We start from the raw sequence: 20,905 nt of genomic DNA, 5'->3' as shown, positions 1-20,905 counted from the left end.
CAAGAAATTTTACTATGTGCTCTGTGCTTAGAATGTTACTTATGATTGGTAACAACTATGACTAATTTGACCACCTACGCTGGTATGACAAATCAACGATACGTTTATGTATGGATTTTTTTGATAGAACTCCGAGTCTGGGAGTGAAGAGCCGGGGTCTCCACCTGCCACGTTCGAGCCTGCGCTGAGGACTATCTTTTGCAGGTGGGTTGAATTTTGTTCTTGTGTATTTACGGGGTGGGTGCTATAATAATGTTTGGTCTTAGGAGAGGATCAGACGATGTCGATCCGAAGGAGCTAATGAAGGAGAACTTATGGTCGATGCACTTTGAGGAATACGGCAAGGGGGTCAGTATGTACCGCACCCCGAAACTTCAGGAATTGGTGATGAAGGTAACATCATGGCAGTATTTCTTTTAATGCGTTCTGTTTTGATTTTTACCGCTGTTGTGATTCCAGGGTATTCCTGATTCGAGCCGGGGCGAAATTTGGATGTTGTTTTCCGGCGCCGTGAATGAGTTGGGGTGCCATCCGGGGTACTACCAGTCGCTTGTGGAGCAGTCTTTGGGGAAATGCACCATCGCTACGGATGAAATCGGTTGGTTCTGTCATCTCATCTGCATTTTGATTGAGATAATTGCAGTATTGATGGCTGGGTCTACTTGTGTGCTGGGGAATTTAGGCGAGACTTTTCTTTCAAAGTATCACTCTGCAGGCTGCAGCTATCTTGTCTCTGCTTGCACTGCAATTTTATTGTGCTTGGTAGAAAGTTATACGTTCGCTTGACGCATATGCCTTGACGTCATATTTTAGGTTTTGTTGTAATTAAAGGACTCTCTCCTGCACTTTTTGACAACTCCATTGTGTCACAATAGAACCGCGCGACTAATCGATAGAAGAGCTATAGTTCTGTAAGCTTTTCGTCTTTCAGAAGGTTCCCGACAACCTCCTATAGACTTAAATTGTTCCCGTTTCCTCGTCGCTATATATGTAGAATATTTGGCGAGCAGTTGTTAATGCTATTTCCGTGGATTCAGCATCATCTTCCAAGTTCATGTTGTTGTACTTGCTGCTTTATTGATGTAGCCTCGTATGAACGAAAATGATTTGATGAGAAAGGTCGATGTCATGATTGTAAACGCATGTAAATCATTGATCTATTGATGATGTTTTGACGTTTTCCAATATCTTCCAACTGCAATATTACGCAGAGAGGGATTTGCATCGTTCTCTACCCGAACATCCTGCCTTCCAGTCATCGAGAGGCATCGACGCACTCAGAAGAGTATTGACTGCATACGCATTCCGTAACCCTTCGATAGGATATTGCCAAGTAATTTGTTCGATTCTGTTTTGTCTGTAGATTTTTGGTCTTGCATAAAGACTGAACGATGTTGTTTTTTAAATTACGACTCGAATTATGTTTTACCTGCTTCATGCAAATAACTGCAATATATGATGCAGGTAATATGATCTTTTACAATTTTCAATGTAGGGATGAAATATAACTGGTTTAAGAAACGAATCAATACAATAGTTGTGATTAAATACAATAGTTGTGAATTTCCCACTAAATCTGTCAAATGTTTAGCATTGATACTTGTCAACACTGTGTGTCTGTTACGACAGTTAGTGACTTGGTGTACACGTACACAAGCCTTTAAACACTGTTTATCAGTTAAGTGAGCCTGTTACACAATTTATTGACTATGTTTTGAAGTTGAACTGGTTTTATTCAGTGAACATAATATAAAAATAATACGTTTCCTCATAAGATGCCGTTGATTCTTCTATATTTCTACTTGGACATTGCAATGTCTTTTTCGTTCAATATGTCACAATGTATTTATGATGTCTCGACATACTGTAAAAGATCTTGCTAAATTTTATCCTGGCTACTCTGATGATCGCGTAGTATTTAGGATGCATCAAATTTGAGATGGACGGCCAGTCGTTTAAGTATAATTTCCACAATCTTTCTATCATTTCAGGCCATGAACATTGTGACTTCTGTGCTTTTATTATACTCGACCGAAGAACAGGCGTTCTGGCTGCTGGTGTCACTTTGCGAACGGCTACTGCCCGATTATTACAACACCAAAGTCGTCGGCGCTCTGGTCGATCAGGTATTTTACAAGTTTCAATATCAATTCCTTCATCGTTAAAATTCAGTAAGATCGCCTAAGGATACTGGATTCGGGACAGGGTAAATAATGGTGTGGGGAGTGACGGGGTAAATTATGACGCTGTTGAAGGTGTCTTAAACCTGTCGCAAACCTGCACCCATCAGCTAAGCCTTGGTACTGCTATTTTGCTCGATAACATGGCAATCTTTCAAGAGAATAAAAAACTAATGCAGTCGTAATGAGATTTCACATGTCTTTTTCTCATTTTTTCTATTGTTGCTTGAGGCTAGCGCAGGCCTTGTTCCAATCGATTTTTAACCGTTCAATATTTCCTATTTGTCCGTGTACGTTTTTGCAGGGCGTTTTCGAAGATCTGATGAAGGGCTACCTACCGAAACTGCACGACCATCTTCAAAACCTCGGCGTCGTCGCCACTGTGTCTCTGTCGTGGTTTCTTACCTTATTTCTGTGTGCAATGCCTTTCAACGCGGCGGTGAAAGTTATCGATTGTTTCTTCTACAACGGGGCGAGGGTCATATTTCAATTGGCCCTGACAGTGTTTCGGATCAATATGGTGAGATAGGGGTTTGGAAGTATTTGAGTTGAATTTCTACACATATGTTCCGACAGCTTATTTACGGATATCTAACCACAAAGCTGTGAATAGTTTTAAATATTGATTTCATAATTGTGATTATGTTTAATCATTACTTTGTATTGGTATCGCCCTTTTAAACCACATGCTATCCTGACATAGACCCTATAGCCAATGACCAGAAGCTCAGGACTATAATATCAACAGGAATACAAATTGGAAATATAATAACAATACTGCTAACAATAATACAATGTTGATCTGTGTAATACTGATTCGCAATGGTGAAGACTTGAAAACTGTTATGTCTTTTTCCCAAAGTGCGTTGCTTAACGGTATTACATTTTTCTTTTGCGTCGATAGTGATGCGTTGATACACACAATTATTTCGCGACTGTGATGAATTTGTCCTGCATTCCGTTTACAGGAAAAATTGATCAGCTGTAAAGATGACGGCGAGGCCATGACTGTGTTATCAATGTATCTCGGAAGCATACGGAACCGGGACTATAAAGATGTGAGCCCGCCGACATCGTTACAGGTTTTCACGATTTTTACAATTTGCATGCTTTGATTGATGTCCCGGATTGTTTCAATTCTAATCAGTGTCGAGAATCATCAGAGAAGAAAATTACTATTGAAATTTGAAGAGTCGGTTGAAACTGTGCTATTTTGTCTAAGGTCCGAATGAATCCCGATCCATCTTTCCCTCCGTGCGACATCGGGGATCTCATCGAACGCGCATGCGAGCGCTTCACCGAGATATCCGAGACTACGATAGAGAAAATGCGGTTCGCGCAAAGGTTGAAGGTGTGCACTGAATTTCTTTAGGGTTGCACGTTAGCGAACACCAAGTGTGAACCTGTGAGTTTTACATGTCCACAATTATCCTATGTGTTTAAACATCATACTGCCAACCGGTCCAAGTTTTTATGCAGCGTTCGCCCTCAGCAATTTTGAGGGCAATCATCTAGCTCAGGGTTATCTAATGTTGTTTTGCTGGAAAATGAAACAAACGCCTGAGCCATTACACCACTACCATTGGCATATAGGATCATGAACGCTGTACAAAGTGTACATATTTGCAACGCGGCACTGCCATTTCCAGTATACCAGCTTTCAAATCCAACTGACGATATCTGTTGTTACGTAACACGAGAATGAAACCTCTGAAATCTCGTAGGCTTGCTTCGGAAGCTCATATCCAACAGTGTTCAGTAACGATGTACTTGTACCTTTCAGAGCACTCAAGTTTTGCCTAATTGCTCTGCATAGTCCAGTGATTATGATTTTAAACAACTTCCTCTTCTGCTTGATAGTTTTCAAAACTAGGCCTAAAATACTAAGGTTTTAGTCATTTGTGCATTGCTACCTCTACTTGAGTATTAACGATAATTGCTTTTGACCACCTCTGTGCTCCAAAACATTGTTTCATTTGACCCATTTCATTTGATCCATCATAACCCACCTTTCAAACCCAAAATGACTCGATAAACGGTAAAATTTCAGGTGGTAAAGAAGATAGAAGACTCCATCGCCAAGTCTGCAATCCGGTCGGCCCAGCCGGAATCAAAATTTGACAAGGACGTTCTCGGCGATCTCTTCTCACTGTTTAAAGAGGAACTCCGTGCCAAGTATGAATCGCCCTTCACGCTTTCATTTGTGCGCCTTGGTGTCGACTTTGATCAAAATACGCCAACTAAGTCTGTGCCAACAGAATCCTAAGCGCTCTCTTTGCCCTGATTATTCGAAATTTCATGCCGGTGACGTCATATTTTGCGATATGATTGTTGATATACGATGTTGTTTCCAATTCTCTACTAGTTGCTGACAGGGCATGGTATGGTATGGAATGGAATGAGAATCTTCCATACTCCATACCCGCCCAATCGTTCCATACCATACTTGACAATTTTCCATACCATAGCAACATTCTTCCATACCATATTTGATACTTTTTCCATACTTTCGCAACTTGACCAACCTCTCAAAGGATATTCTATTTTTGACGTGTGGAAATGTTCCAGTGTATATATTCTAATTATTTTGGATGAGATTATCCATTTAAACAGCCCCGATGCTCCAATGATATCCCCAGTTTCTTTATATCATATGTGGACAACGGTGTAAGAACGTATATAGGCCTATATATACACACGGGATTATTTGGAAATCACAGCAGAATCTCACGACATGTAAATCTAGTGTGGTAACGTACTGCTAGCAGTGACCTACCGAATTACATAACACAAAGGTATTGTCAAATTATAAGATAGGTCCCCAACCTTTATACATTTAACAATTGAATTTCTTTTGTAAAGACTTGATATTGGCGAAAGTTGAGACCCCAAAATGGAACAGCACGCAATAAAATAAATGAGCAGTGAACTGGTAACCGTACACGCAATGTTGTGGGGTAATTAAGCTGACAGTAAAATAGGAAGGGTTTGAGATTTTTTCAAATGTGCCAAGGTAGCATCAATTTACATGTGTAAATGCCGAATATATTGCATGGGTCAGATAAACTTCCAGGTGTTGACGAACTTTTATGATTATGGTAGATATAAGCCACCGTAACCTACACTGTCGCACGCTACTATAACTCGAGCAGTATGAAATATCTCATTTCATCCGTAACGAGTCCGGCTATGCTATCAATTAGCGATTCCACGATCTCCCGTTAGTACATATTCATATACATATAAACTTTTATTTTAACGAATCAGGTGATTTCAATCACACCATTTCGCATACGAATGAATAACATCCTATATGAGGGAGATCGCGTGCCGCTGTCCACTCGATTCTCGCTAATTGGAAGCAGTGATAATAGGAATTGCTAAATTGCAAATGAGCGAAGAAATATTAGAGATATATACGATCGGCATTTCATACAGACGTTTAATAAACGAAGTTAATAATGTACATTGTAAAGAATATGTTTTCCAAGTGAGTCTATTCCCAACCAGAAGGCCCTAAATTCCCCACAATTGGGGTATTCTCCACCGGTTGGAGACACCTGCATTAGAATATATCTTGAAATATAATTTTACACCACTACAATCATTTTGCGACAGCTAATCAAACGTCTATTTTCTCCGCCAATCTGTGGGTCACACTCGCTAACTTTATTAGCCATATCAAGGTGTCCTCTGTCCATTATATCAGAAATAACAAGATTTCATGAAGTTACAATGCGTGTTGTAGGCCGGCATATGGTAACGTCGCTCCAAGACGAGCTGCATATTTTTGAATCACAATGATGGTTATGTCAAATAGATATTGCGTGATGATCATCCTCCCCAAGCGCAGAAAATTATTTCCAAGTTCAACAAATTGATAAAAATATTCATGTAACTTCTACATTCTCAGAGTCTACGATTTTAAAACTACATTTGTTATTTACGTAGTGGGAGTTACGATAAGCGAAATGCACTTGTCACGCGATAGCGGTCGAATATCATTCATTTTTATGATATTTAAATCAGAATAATTATTATTAATATTATTTTCATTCATATGTGCGTCGCGAAACTTTGTTGTCTTCAAATAGATGTCGACAGGGAAGGGTGAGTCATGAATCAGAATTTGAGATATGAACAATGGACGGACAGTGAGCGATTTTCTGTGGTATGCAATCAATTTGACAAATCGAAAGTAGGATTATTGTCATGGTTCTGGCAAAACTGTCAAAGTATGGTAAAAGTATGGAAGTATGGAAAACACGTTCCATACCATACTTGGGAAACTTCCATACCATACCATACTTGCACTCTTCCATATTCCATACCGAAATTTCGTTCCATACCATACCCTACTTCCATACCATACCATACCATACCATGCCCTGGTTGCTGACGATTACCCCTGACGAGTGTCAGCCGAAAACATTCAGGCTCATTTGTATATGATTATACTATTTAATTGTATTTTGTTTTTAATCCGACAATTGTTTCTTAGGACGTATTGGGGTGGCGATGAGGAGGAAGGGGCCGGCGCCGGAGTGCTTTTGAATTCCTCGGACGATCAATTCGTCGCGGACAAGGAATTATTCATGTCGGTGTTTTGTGGACTTATCAAAAATGTGACATATCAGCATTTCTTTGTTTGTTTGTAGATATCTGTTTTCGAATTTGTCACCTTGGAGGTTCGGTGACGTCAGCAAACAAGTCGTCCAACGTTTCTTCCTGCTTCTGGAGGAAAATCACACAGTCAGCTTCAGGGTAAGTTCGCTTGAATCTTTCTAGCCAGGGGTGGGCAAACTACAGCCCGTGACAACGTTGTGTGCGGTAGGCTCTACCATTATGAGCTAGAAATCAAAAAGCGTTTTACATTCAATAAAAATTCGACACAAAAGTATCACTTGTCCCGGTGTTGCAGGTGTAGGAATATGTATGACTTTGAACTCTGAACCGAACATCCTAATAATAGGCGCAGTTTATTAAATTAAGATTTTTACAGCCCACAGTAAATGATGACTGCAAAAGAACGGTAAGGAAGCAGGTTTTGTTAACTCAATGAACCTTAAAAACGCAGAGCACCGCTTTGGTGGGTTGTAATCAAATGAATGCTCGGGAATGCGTTTTTGTTTGTATTACTGTATAATACACATCTATATTTTATTATTAAGTGTGTAATCTTACAAAGGCTGTTGTTTTGACTATTTTAGATTTTACATACAAACTTGAATTTTCAAGGTAAATTCGGAGCAAAGCTGGTTTATGTCCAAATTATATGGTCAAAGTCAAAATTTTCAAAAATGGACATAACAAGGTGGGGTTTTCCGGCGACGATTATTATCCCAATTATTCTAAAATGCGGCCCACCCCTGCCAGTCAAACGTTGCCCGTGTCCATGCAATCATGCGGAGACTTTGTGTTTGCGGAATTTAACGAATCAGCAATGCAGAGCGTTGTCGTATATTTTATTAGGAGCTCGCGGTTACTCTTGGAATCATGTGTAAGGGCGATGTGCAACAGAAACTCTCTCTGATATATCGACTGCATCTACCGCCTTGCTGCTCGATGGATTCACCAGAGGCGGAATTCGGCGTCGAGGCCATGCAGTTCTTTACGGCTGCCGACGGTGACGTCAATGGTGAGGCTTTTGCCGTTGTATGTCGCTCGGTGACGTGTGCTGTAGAGTCTAAGGCAGTTTAAAATTCTTTTTATTCGAATTTCACGTACGACCCTGTGAAATAGTTAGATTGCCTAAATAAGCGCTACTAGATAAATTTGGCTCAATTTTAACATGTAAAAGTTTGAACGGACTGTACTGTGACATGTTTTAAATGAGGTAGAAATGGCTTGCGAATTGTAGATAAAGATATGGCAGGAATTGTGAAAATAATATTGGAAAATATAATGCAGACCGAAAATTTTTAATTTTTTTGAAATCAATATTATCTAATGGCAACGTGAAAATGTGCTGATAACATCTTACCAGCAACAATTATATTATGGAAAGCAATGTTGGAAAGTAATCAGATTTAGCAAATCATTGGTGTATTTGGACTGTGCAAATGCCTGTTTGCCGTCTCGCTATGTTTTGCGATGAGGTTCTGACTGTGTGCAAAGCTATCGGTGTGGATAGGTACTAAAAAGGTCTGTATTGTGATGCACCACCAGCAAGCCGTGTTCATATCTATTCGCAGAAGTCTTTCAAGAAAAAGTCGCCAGGCTGTCCAACGGAACGGTGGATACCGGGGTGGAATTACCGGATCCCGACCCGCTGCCGAAAGTCGATGTCGAAAATGAGCCTATCACAAAAGACATGGTCGACGACCATTACGCCATGGTCAGTAGCAAAGCGGCGTTGCGGTGGATTAGTAAAATTTAAAAAAAATTCGTCGTAGGACGACGCAAGCAACGTTGAAGAAAGTGGGGCTATCGATGAGAAATCTCCGGTCACAGAAGCGGAAAAATTGTCAGCTCCCGGTAAGCAATTAGCTGTGGATATTTTACTGCTCGGCCGGGCCGGGTACAATGATATCAGTATGTCGAAAGGGAATCGTGTATTGATTGTAACGGTTTGAGTCGAGTAATGAGAGAGGGTTGTAACCAATTCACAAGGTTCCGAGTCATAGTGTTGTGACTCGAGTCGAAGTTCAATCCGGTTCAAACCACTTTTTTCCACTTTGCTCGAGTGATATAGAATGTCTCGCATTTACAATATCATAATTTTCATCGGTCCTAAACAGTTTCTGGCCCTATTAACCAAGTATCAAGACTGATAGACGAAATACCAATAATGTGGTGACTTTACTATTCTTCGAGGTTACAATGAACTGTCTGTTTTCGCCGTCCTAGTCGCGAGTCCTGTGACTTGGTTCGAATCGTGCACAATGACTCGAGTACACGTCGTGTCAATACAAAAATTGACTCGAGTCATTTACGCATTTGAAAAAATGACTCAAGTCAACCAAATAATCGCGACTTGAGTCAGACTCGACTCGAGTCATGACCCTAGTCATTACAACCCTGCACTCGGGTACTTGATTTGGCGCAATACCCGATAGGTTTAAAATCTGAGTTGGACACGGTCCAGTCACCATCTGACGGCCATTTGTACTTCGATTTTGGTCACAGCCAAGAAAAAGCCCACAGGATATCGACACATGCTCGCTTCGAAATATCCGGCTAAACCGCTGCCCGTCATGAACCAGGTAACGTCTATCTAATTCCGGGCTGTGTTCGTTTTCGTTAACTTGGCCTTTCCTGCTCAGCTCCAGTTCATTCAGCTTTGCAAGACGGTCTACAATATGTTCAGAGACCACGAGAAGGAGAGCGAATTGTACCAGGCGATATCCGTCGTCGCCACTCTTCTGCTGAAAATGGGCGAAGTGAGAATGCGCGTTTCCGAGATTTCTTTTTGACCGCAAGCCGTAGCGGAATTCTATTTGACGAAATGTAGAAGCAGTATAAGAGCGAGTGTCGCAACTGTGACGAAATACTTGGTTATGCATGCGCACAATAGGGTTGTAACCAAGTCACAAGCAGGGCTTTGGAGCAGCCGTAAATTTAAACTGCTCCAGCTCCGGCTCCGGAGCTCTCTTCTATCATACATTAGCTCCGGCTCCAGCTCCGGAGCCGCATTATAACCACTGCTCCGGCTCCAGCTCCGGCTCCGGCTCTGAAATTATCGAATGGTCCTGTCTATATCAGGGGTGGCCCGCAAATGTGGCCAGCGAGAGGGTTTTGCGTGGCCCGTGAGGTAATGTCCTATTATATTATCGAAAATGAATTGCTCAGATTGTGAACTTGCAATGTCAACCAAAAATTACAAGTCTGACTGTGACACTTGGGATGTTGATGACTAAAATATCAGTTCCGACGCAATAGCAGGTCTAGGGTCCAGTCAAAATTTCAGTAAATCGTCGTACATTACAATAAACTAAAATAGTAGTGAAATTTTTCTTCCCGCTTCGCGTGTTTAATTGTCACACAATTTCTTGCTAGGTAGCCCACCCTCTACTGAAAATGAAAAAAAAAACGCCTAATTAACCCGATTGAGTCTAACTGTATTCGCAATTACGGGAGAAAGTCTTTTCGCGTTTGCGCTCGCATAAAGATCGTCGACGGTGAAATGTAGGCACAAAAGGATTTTCGCATATTATCGGAGACCTTTGATATAGATGTGGCCAGACGCCGAATAGTCGTGTCCTTGCAAACTGAGCCTAGCAGGCGGTATACTATACGGTAGACCCGCAATATACTCAAGTAATAATATTATTGACCTGGTTTATATATAAACTTTGTAAATTTTACCCGCTTGGCGCGGCTAGTGGACCGCGCGCTCGATCATCAATTTCATGTGTCCCTTATAGACCAGAAGTTTGGCCCGTCCTGATCTATAGAGATTACTAATCTACCCATAGGTTAGTTATCTATTGTAATCTAGAGTCTGTCAGCCGTCAGTAACATCCGATGTAGCAACGAAGACATAGGTGCCGCCGTGCCGGCCTGTGACGTCATAATGAATACTTGTCAATTGTCGATAACATCATAGTTGCACTAGAACGCACTTAACTCTACGGCCTACGCCATTGCTGCGCACAGCATTAATATTAAGGCCTGCTGTTCAATTATGATAGGGTTGCCATACGTCCGGAATTTCCCGGACATGTCCGGAATTTCACTGTTAAAACTGCGTCCGGGAGGAATTTCTAAAATATGCCTAAATGTCAGGAATTTTGAAGTAAGCTCATAATTTTTTCCTAAATCAACATAAACAATATTATTTTTGGGCAGATTTATGCTTCATGAAATGTTTCTTCACGCTGTAGTAACACGTATATACCCATTGGTTTTAATATGGGGATACCAACCTCGCAAAAACTGCGATCAAAAATAAAGAAAAATAACATTAGGCTAAGTTACAGAAATAAGTTTACTTGTAATCGCAATTACAAGATAACGGTCTTTTCATAGAGTCGCTTTAGGCCGTTTGGACATATGAATTACCGATGTACAAGATAGCATAATGGTGAAGCGTCCTGCTTGTTAATCGGTGGGTCGTGGGTTTGATCCCCGGCCGGATCAGACCATGAAAGACCTGATTAGTAACACATGGTATCTATGACTTCCCGGCTTGGCGCATTGTGATAGCATGGAGGGGTGGTGAAAGAATTAGAAAGCCGCACAAGACTATATCTATACCTTCCCTGTCCAGCGGCATATGCACACCATGCACTGATGGTATGCGTATGCAGTTATGCACAGATCATGTGTATGTAGCCAATATCACGAGTCGGTGTATATGCCGCAAAAACATCAACTCTGATCATACATACTTACATAGTAATGTATGGAAGAACCAATATTGTTGACATAATTCATTCAAAACATTTCACGACCAGACTCATATAGAAACCAGATGCATAGCCTATATCAAGCCAACAGAAGTCGCATCGACTACCCTACGCAGTCGGCTCAAGATCAGTGTTTAACTGTTTATTTGGGCGTGGCAGGGCTGAACAAATGTGGCTTCGGCCCTGGTTACATCTTACACAACCACACACTCCTGAATCGGATCGTGACCACCTTTAGTCGATAGACAAAGCTTTGCTGGTGTGACGTCGTATCGATTCACATTGTGCTCGCACCTCATTTTGAAATCCGCTAGTGGGCGCTAAAGAGCGTCCGGAATTTGTGTTACAAAAATATGGTAACCCTAAATTATGATAAATCAGCAGATGTGGTTGTTGCATATATAATAGCATCTTATGAAATACGTCGGAGCCGGAGCTACTCCTCAGATACCGGGCTCCAGCTCCGGCTCCGGCTAAATTTTATGTAGAGCTCCGGCTCCGGCTCCAGCTCCGGTGAAAATGCCCGGCTCCGGGATCCGGCTCCAAAGCCCTGGTCACAAGGCTCCGAGTCACAAGTCACGTCGAGTCATTTTCAATTCACCACCGAGTCAATCCAAGTCAGCGGGAAGAGGGACAAGCCCGAGTCATGGTATTATGACTTGAGTCCAAGTCATTATGTTGATGGCTCAGTTTCCAGTTTGTTTGGTGATATCAAATGGTTCACGTTTATAATGCACCTGTTTTCCTCACTTTTAGCAGTTTCTGGACACATTTTCAAGTACCGGTACCAACAGAGGAAATCCCAATAGTGTGGTTACTTTACTATTCTTCGAAATTACAATGAAATGTCGGTATTGGTCGTCTGAGTCTCGAGTCATATGACTTGGTTCGAGTCATGCGCAATGACTCGAGTCCAAGTCGAGTTGATACATAAATTGAATCAAGTCGAGTCAAGTCATTTCCGTATTTTGAAAAAATTACTCGAGTCATTAAAACCCTGACGCACAAATATCCTTTGCTTTCGAAACAATTCTGTCATGAAATTTTATTTCTTATTTCAGGCCGGGGCTCAAAGTCAAGTGTCGCAGAAAAGAGATGAAGGTTTGTATATTTGCTGCATGTCAGTGTAGTAAACATTGAGGAAACGTTGCCTGCACACCTGCGTTTCATAACTGAGATGCGTGATTATGACACTGAGCATATGTTATGATTAAATTTCATTGCGACGTTAATGTTAGCATATTTGAATATTGGCATGGAATGAAACGGTGCCTCGTGTACACCTAGTTTTAAGACAGTTGCATGATTACGACCCTGAGCTTACTTTCTGGTGAGATTTCATTGCTGTGTTAATAGTAGCATGTCTGAATTTAATCACCTTTGTATTTACAGTCGACGGATTTGTGTTTGTAGACTCTGCAGGCTCAGATACGAAATCAGATGAAATGAAGGAATGCGACGCGCCATCAGAAACAGCTTCAATGGAAAATAAGCAACAAGGGCAGGATGCCAACACTGAGACCACTCCAGTTCCAGCGAAAAAAGTGCCATGCGGTGGTGACGCAAACGAATGGACCATCACTTTCGAACAATTTGTGGCATCCGTGCTGACGGAACAGGCTTTGACTGAATTTTTCGGAGCCGAGCACAAAATCGATTCGGAAATCGGCGTTTTGAGGAGTAACCACGCTGTGGAGCGGGTTCATCTTACCCCTTCCACACCGTGATATCGACTAGTGTTCAATTTTTCTCCATGAATTATTGTTATGCAGCCAACGTGCTTCTCTGTTATTAACAGTGTAATGCGAGACCCCACCTACTTATTGTAAGTATTCTAGCCATGCCTTATCGCTACTGGCACACTTCGGAAGGAATTGCGTCCATATCAAAAATGTTGGGAATGCCACTGATATTTCACATCCTTAATCTTTTTACTCTATCCCGTTACATTGCAATGAATCCGCTGGCTTTGGCGTAGCACAGGCCACACCATCATTACTTGCTCGTTCAGATCGCATTTACAGGAAAGCTATCATGAACTATTACGCTTACGCCTCGTGGTGCTGTATTATTGAATCATATCCTACCAACATTTCACAGCATTTTTTGTTATCCTGACGCTTGCTAAACCTTGCATTTGCGTTCGGCCCGAGTAGCAATAAAGATGTTTGTTCCGCTTGCCTACAGTTTGCCAATGGCTTCTATAGTAATGAAATTTGTGAAGTGATGCACGTCACGGTTCTTTGTTTTGATCTTGATTTCGGGCCAATGTCGGGAATGTGAATGTGACCTGCTTTTGAAGTTATCAAAATTAAATTGTAAACTGTGCTAACCTTTTTCATGTGGTAATTGTGCCATTAATTATAGTGCCGTCGCAATGTTTGAAATTTCCGTATTGGTTGGTGAATCAGCATGTTAACTTTGCATGTCTGTATTCACACGCATGCGAGTTATCATAGCCACGCGTCTGCGCCGGAGCTGTGCTGGTAAACAGGGTAAGAAGTCTTTTCGTTCGACGTCATATCTTTTAATTCTTGCCAATCGGGTTTGGACAACATTCGTCTGCGGAGAGTGACTCGGGAACTGTTGCCCATGCGTCGAGACTCCACTGTGCGGTGGCCAAATCAGTGTTTGCCTCATATCCTGTACCGAATCGTATTGCTTGAATCATATGTTCCGTTTCATGTTATTAAGGAAAATAACTTGAAGTCGCAATAAATCGATGGCAAATTCCGACACAGCGGTGGCAGTTTGGAGCTATGTATCCGGATATTCGGACGTCTTCTCGGTATAACACAGATATATATAGATATGCGATACCTGTAGTGTAGCCTTTCGTTGCGTCATGTGCAATATTGAATTACGATTTTGTGTTACGCGATTGCGATCCTGTCTTAATTCTCGGGTGATTTCGTAAGAAAAGTTTTCCTTCATATCCGGCGTGGAATCGCCCCGAAATATATCCGTACGAATCAGCAAGTGTGTATTGTGTGTGAAATGTGGCAATGGGCGAATGCGTGGTATCAGGAAGTAAAGGTTACAAGCAATTTTGGGGGGAGTCGGTTAATTTTTGTCTGCTTGTGCTGTTTACTCGAGTGACCATTGTTTTGGATTGATTTACAACACCTTTATGGGTGAGAATGTCACAACAAGTGACCCCCGTTAACTGTGACCGAAGCGACGAAGGATCATGTCGCAGATTGCACTGATTCGTAAGCCCATGCTGTGATCAATTTGTGGGCTGGCGAACGATAGTGTGCGAGGCCTTGTACCAATTTTCTTTTTCGAACTGGAGTATATCCAAGACCTTCCATTTTGGCATGTGGATTGTAGGCCTACTGTATTTCAGCATCATCGGTGACTAATTGTGGCACCGTTGTCGGAAACGTGGTTGCCAGAGAAATATAGGGAGGAGCAGATGCTTTCGGGGTCGGAAGACTGGCGTTGTGGTGTCATAATGCTTCAAATTCTCTGAACGGTGCAGTGTACATTTTCGTTTACTTGAGCGTCTTGGCTGGTATAGACATGACTATTTGGAAGCAAAATTGTGGACGTATTGTTAGGTGTGGGTCCGTCGATTGCGTAACCACCACCAAGGTCATGTGCGGATAAGGGATAAGATCTGGCTCATGGTCAAGATTTCGCTAAAAACGTCGTAGATGCAGGCAATGGGCGGATGGAATACTTTACCTAAATCGAGATCTCTTAACCCGGTTAGTCTGGATTGGGTGCCAAACAGCAAACACCGACCACCATCTAATGCTGGTATCAATTGACAACAGTGTCTTTAATCAAATACGGAGGACATGAAGCAGTAGGCCTACTATACCTTAATCAGTAGACGGCAGGCGTTCGCTTTCATTCGTTTCTAGATCGCAAACGCCTATGCATTTTTAATTGAAGTTTTTTTCGTCTACTCTGATGAAGAATCTATTCCCTATTTCGCATTGTCTTTTGATTTGGTAATATAGTAACAGTAGCTATATAGGCCTACGTCTCGGTCGATAATTTAGTTTCAATACTTGTACCAGTATGACTCAGCTAGTCACAGCTATGTCATTGCATCTTGTCTGCACACCCGTTTATATGTCCGGTCAGTCGATTCGATACCTACTGAATATTGGCTAAGGAGAGACTGAATGGCCCATTGTCTGATTGTCGTCACGGCCGTAATAGCCTTCACAGAGGTTCGTGTGGTATACTTCAGCATATTTGCCTTTGTTAATCCGTAGGCTCTGTCGATATAGCGGTATATTGAGAGGCTCGTCGTTGTCAAAAGATTGTTACTTGATATCGATCTATTCTTGGAGATGTATCTTCATTCTGTCGCTAGCGATCGGTAGGTCAACCATAAACAAGGAACGCTTTATATCTACACGCGTTACGAGTCTGGTTTTTAGATTTACGGTAAACAACATTAATATTGATGTAGTGGATGTAGCGTATAATACAATATATAATCATGGCATATAAAAGTCATCAGTCAAACGCATTGAGGGTGAGATCGGCACCGCCATTCCCATCGCTAAGGAATATGGTAAATCCGCTTGACTCCGCAGAAAGAGAACGGATAAAAGTAAGTTATTATTTTTTACTTTATAGTGTTAAGTGACGTCACAATAGCGTCCATGAAATTCCGATTTCCGATAGCTCACAATTCCTACTACAATAAAATACTCGAAATGGTATCGAAATGATTTGTAACTATTATCGAGCTATAGATCTCAATTCACTAATTGTCTCTATCCAACTCGAGCAAAGATTTCCATCGATTAACGTAGAAACTGTGCAAAAATGTAATTTGGTCAAGTTGATTCACCAATTTTGAAGTATATCGACGATATGATGTAAAATGTTATTGTAGCCAACAACGGCGGTCGTTTAGTGAAAATATTTCAAATTATATAGTCCTACCCACTTATTTCGCAATATCAGACTATCGATCAAAAATGTTATAGAAAGAAGCCAGGGCAGGATGGCATGCGGAAATCCAACGAAACCACTCTTCCGTTACGACATACAGCGGATTACACGCTCATAAAGACTTGGATGAGCCCACTTCGATAAGGGTCAGGCCGTCATCCCCAGAACGAATGAACAAACCCCATCCACCAGAGTAAGTCCGCGTACCGACGAAAAGGCTATAAACTTACACAACTGATGTCATAATACCTAAATATGTAAATATCAAATATTGACATTGAGACTCCTGCTCAGTTCACATCTAGGATGTTTATTTTCCAGCGTGTTTTTGGTTACAAGATTGAAGAAAGTAGACGGCTGCTTCGACAGGTCCGCAGCAAAACGGGAGGCCATAAATCGTGCAAGTAAGTACCGGTAGTCTGCTATTCGCGGTTCTTGTTTTAGTATAGTTTTTTAGGACTAATACCGGCAACCATTCTAAATCATTATTTCCTCGTGCGTCTTGCTTTCGTATTTATGTACCGTGTCTACCGCGTTCTCCCACTATACTGTGTACAGTAGGTCTGTTAAAAAATGACTGTTATTTTCAAGTTATACGGGCTTCATGATATAATTGTTAGGTTACCGCCAATTTTTGTGCAATTAAAACCTATTGAGGCATTGCTATGAGAGAAAAAAGTTTTGGATTTATTCAATAAAAATAAGTATAATTTTTTCAAATTTTATTGGCTACCCCATGAAATTGTTAGGTTGTCCGAAATAACGGTACACAACAAATCCGGCTTGATTCCAACCAGTACAGGAAAAGGTATTGGAATGCCGGTACAAAATTTTGGATTTGATAAAATTGTATGTACGGTGGCAAATTCTTTAATTATTTATTATAGGTCTGAGAATCAATAATTTTGTTACTACTTGTTCGAATTATTGAGTCAAATTTCTTGTGCATCGTTTTTCCAGACCATCTAAAATTTTCATGGTGTAGCCAGTGAAATATGCAAAAAAATTATATAAAATTTTATGAAGTAAATCAAAAACTTTTTCTCTTGCAGTAGCAATGCCACTATTGGTTGGAATTGAGCCAAAATTGGCGTGCTGCGTTTCTTTTTAGGTAACCTAGCAATTTCATCAAGAAGCCAGTAAAATTTGAAAAAAAAAGGAATTTTTAAACAGCTCTCGTGTACAGTTCACTCTTTTCTGATGGTTGAGTACAGAGGTGGTCACCGGTCAGTGACGATTCTAGTTTTTCGAAGCAGATTTTGCGTACCGTTCTTGCAGTACTTACTCAAGTGATCGTGTTTTTTGACCACTTCCACTTATAATTGGACAGTTCTGACAAAACTATTTACTTTTCACGCTATGGATTTTGAAAAGGTATAAATTAGTTTTAGGATAAGGTCGTATCACTTTTATATGCAAAATCGATATAACAACCGCTGAATATATTTTCGAAGATTGTACCTATTCGTAGAGTCATTAGTCATTTTTTGTTAGTCGTAAAGGAAGTAGCCACCAGCTGAAATTTGCGGTGTTAGTTCTACTTCTACTTGAGTAGCAACGCTGACTACTTTGGCCACTTATAAACAACTGTATTGTGCTGTGATGTATTCGTGATTTGTTTAAAGATTTTAAAAAAAACGTAACACCCCATACCCGCAGTAGAATTTTGTTGAGCGGTACATGATACTAATACAGTGTTGCGTTTTACTCAGAGTCAAGTCATGAACTCCAAATTCGCGGGGCTCAACGTCTCCGAGCGTATCACCCGCAGAGGCGGCCAAGCACGTCGAGATCCGTCAGAGATCACAAGGACCGCGAGAACTTGAGGCGAATCATGGATCCGAGAGCTGCTCAAGCAACGGAAGCGTGGATGAAAGTTAGCACCAAACGAGGTACGCAGCGTACAATCACCATATTACGGCTGGTGGCAGGCTGCGGGTACGCGGTACCGTAGATAGACAGTATATCCTTCGATCTGCATCAATTTTCGGATGTAGGTTATTCGTGAACGTGAGGATCTAGAATTATGCTATACATCAACACATGCTATATACAAAAACCTAACTGTCGCGGGGAGTGTGTACTAGTGCGGAGCATGGACCGGAGCCGGACTGGATATCCGGCCGGATTTTTACAATTTTGGCCGGACCGGATCGGAGCCGGATCACTACTTTTTGGAAAATCTTTATGGATAAGCATGACTTTTATAACTATATAACTACCAACCAACCACATGTAAGTAACCTCCAAGCCAGTGTGAACATAAACAAGGCATATTTATCAATTCGCGGAACCTCCGTACCGAGTAGGGCCGGATTTCTGGCCGGACTTTTTTATTTTTGGCCGGACCGGATTGGAGCCGGATCAGTACTTTTCCTGATACGGCCGGAGCCGGACCAGAGAATTTGTCGATCCGCTCCGCACTAGTGTGTACCGTTTTGCCCCCTATGGCTACCTACACTGCCGTGGACTATAACGCCGCACATAAAATATTTGTGGTTTGCATTCAGATGCAAAACGAATCAAGGACGCTATTGACGAAATATCCGAGCCCAATGAGATTAAAACAGACCGACCCATCACCAGTCGGAAACTTGCGTCTGACAGACATCAAAATGGAGTTTTCGCGTCCAACAGGTGGCTGAAGAGAGCCGGTCACGAAGGTGTGTTATGTGACGTACTTTACATATTGCTTGCGTGGGACCAGGCGCTCTTAAACTGGGGTCCATGCTTATTGTTTATTGTGTCCATGAAATACGAATAAAATTCTTAGTGTTTTATTTCATGGTCAATATATTTGTCACGTTTTCGAAGTTAGCATAATACTATGGTTACCATATTTTGAGACGCGGAAAAGTGGACACTTTCCACATTTCTGTTTTTGCTTCTATTGTTACGTTATGAAATCATATCAATTGCAGTTAGGTTAGTTGTCAAATTGGCTAATTTCCTTAACTTACGTAGCTTAGTTAAGTTGAGTTGATTTTGTTTTGGTCTGCACAACAGCAAATATAGCAACATAATGGCTGCAGACTGCAGAATAGGGTTCTTCAAAAATCACTTTTTTTCCGGATCCCGGGGATTAACTGATTAAATTGTTGGGTTGCCTGCAAAAATGCTGCACACCAAATTTGGCTTATTTTTTTTTTCAAATTTGACTGTAAACCTCATGAAATTGTTTAGCTGTCTACGATAACGACGCAAAACAAATTTAAAGCTTTCAATTGCAATAACTTCGTTTCTGCTGGTTGGAATTGAGCGAAAATTGTTTTTCGTCGTTTTTTTTAGGCAACTAAACAATTTTATGGGGTTGACTGTAAAATTTGAAAATGTTATTTATATTTTTTTTTAAATAAATTCAAAATTTTCAATTGGCTCTGCGTCGGCTTCTACTGGTAGGAATTGAGCTCAGCGTTTTTGAGGCAACCTAACAATTTGATCAGTGAATCACTGGGATCCGGAAAAAAGCTCTTTTTGAACAACCGTACTGCACTGAGGCCTGTAAACAAGGGACCTTCTCCAACTCAAACTCATGCACGTCGTGCTCAACACAGTTTCAGTTCCATTTGAGCGAAGGTTTGATATTCGATTCCCGCTTTTGAATCAGTATAGCATACTTAATCGATTTGGCGGAGTAGAGGACTCGGCAAGGTGGCTTCCGTCGGTTGTTCTATAGCGGTATGCAATGTGGATTATCGAGGCTCACCATTAATTACATGATAATTACAGCAACACGTTATATTTGAATTCCACAGTTGACGAATTTACGATAGAATGACAAAACAAAGGAAATTCACGCGAAACATATTGAGTTTTATATAGCGTATTTCAAGTATTGCTGTATAAAAAGTTTATGAGCTCCTGTGTTACTCCCATCCCTCAGTGCTGGATCACGCGTGTTTTTTATGCCGTGGCTAACCAGCAAATATGTCACCCCGCTTGCGAAGCCTAAAATGTAAATTGTGTATGAAGCAACGCAAACCGCCGAGGGACGCATCGATACGTGAGATTAGTGCGAATGTGTCCTAACATATCGAAAAGTACTTTTTCATTTTCCTAAAACTCACAAACTATATCTTTTCAGAAAACGATGTGGTCGCCCGCCTCATTGAAGCGTTGAAAAATGCCAAAAAGCAACCGATACCAAACGCTGGCCCTCACTTTCACATCACGGACTACTCGAGCATGTTCGCTAAAGCCGGACAGAAATACCATCATGACTTTCAGATTCATCCCGAATGGCACCAACCCTGGCATAAGCAATACGAGAAAGTGTAACATGATCTGTGCAGGATTGTCCTGTTTATCCCGCGGTACACTTTTAAATAGAATTTGCAGTATACCTCATGCTATACTTGTGACAAATTGTTAATGAACTATCACACGAATATTTTCGTGCTTATGCTGTTTGTGATCTCTTCGTTCGTAATAAACGAGTACGATTTTGGAGAA

General features: G+C 41.2%; 2 protein-coding genes across 5 annotated transcripts in view; both read left to right on the top strand.

Annotated features, from left to right (window-relative positions):
- LOC145457657 (TBC1 domain family member 9-like) overlaps positions 1-16,106 on the top strand; it is a 26,226-nt gene extending 10,120 nt beyond the window's left edge. The window contains exons 9-26 of one of the 4 annotated variants that reach the window (XM_080335879.1): positions 128-204; positions 267-393; positions 460-598; positions 1,212-1,333; positions 1,992-2,126; positions 2,485-2,700; positions 3,149-3,262; positions 3,403-3,531; positions 4,231-4,355; positions 6,682-6,777; positions 6,839-6,944; positions 7,653-7,818; positions 8,378-8,517; positions 8,576-8,657; positions 9,309-9,385; positions 9,446-9,562; positions 12,592-12,631; positions 12,923-16,106. In XM_080335879.1, coding sequence (XP_080192005.1) covers positions 128-204; positions 267-393; positions 460-598; positions 1,212-1,333; positions 1,992-2,126; positions 2,485-2,700; positions 3,149-3,262; positions 3,403-3,531; positions 4,231-4,355; positions 6,682-6,777; positions 6,839-6,944; positions 7,653-7,818; positions 8,378-8,517; positions 8,576-8,657; positions 9,309-9,385; positions 9,446-9,562; positions 12,592-12,631; positions 12,923-13,257 — 2,343 coding nt within the window. In that variant the 3' untranslated portion in view covers positions 13,258-16,106. Of the gene's footprint in view, positions 1-127; positions 205-266; positions 394-459; positions 599-1,211; positions 1,334-1,991; positions 2,127-2,484; positions 2,701-3,148; positions 3,263-3,402; positions 3,532-4,230; positions 4,356-6,681; positions 6,778-6,838; positions 6,945-7,652; positions 7,819-8,374; positions 8,518-8,575; positions 8,658-9,308; positions 9,386-9,445; positions 9,563-12,591; positions 12,632-12,922 lie in introns of all 4 variants that reach the window. The other 3 variants (XM_080335881.1, XM_080335878.1, XM_080335880.1) reach the window with 3 other exon arrangements.
- On the top strand, positions 15,824-20,905 carry LOC145457658 (uncharacterized). Its single transcript, XM_080335882.1, has 6 exons — positions 15,824-16,106; positions 16,489-16,646; positions 16,775-16,857; positions 18,166-18,345; positions 18,964-19,116; positions 20,538-20,905. The coding sequence occupies exons 1-6, from the start codon at positions 15,993-15,995 to the stop codon at positions 20,729-20,731; spliced, it is 882 nt and encodes a 293-aa protein (XP_080192008.1). The 5' UTR covers positions 15,824-15,992; the 3' UTR covers positions 20,732-20,905.

The sequence above is a fragment of the Botryllus schlosseri genome, chromosome 15 (assembly GCF_051294905.1).
Source record: "Botryllus schlosseri isolate E-star chromosome 15, Bs_hap1, whole genome shotgun sequence".
NCBI lineage: Eukaryota > Metazoa > Chordata > Ascidiacea > Stolidobranchia > Styelidae > Botryllus > Botryllus schlosseri.
The sequence above is the reverse complement of the archived record's forward strand: the minus strand, read 5'-3'. Positions and strand labels throughout refer to the sequence as shown.

What these genes read in the sequence shown, in the direction of transcription:
- LOC145457658 (XM_080335882.1), top strand. Translation starts at nt 15,993, where the DNA reads ATGGCATATAAAAGTCATCAGTCAAACGCATTGAGGGTGAGATCGGCA. An exon ending in AACAAACCCCATCCACCAGA is followed by an intron (nt 16,647 to 16,774) that starts GTAAGTCCGCGT and finishes TTTATTTTCCAG; the next exon opens with CGTGTTTTTGGTTACAAGAT. An exon ending in GGAGGCCATAAATCGTGCAA is followed by an intron (nt 16,858 to 18,165) that starts GTAAGTACCGGT and finishes CGTTTTACTCAG; the next exon opens with AGTCAAGTCATGAACTCCAA.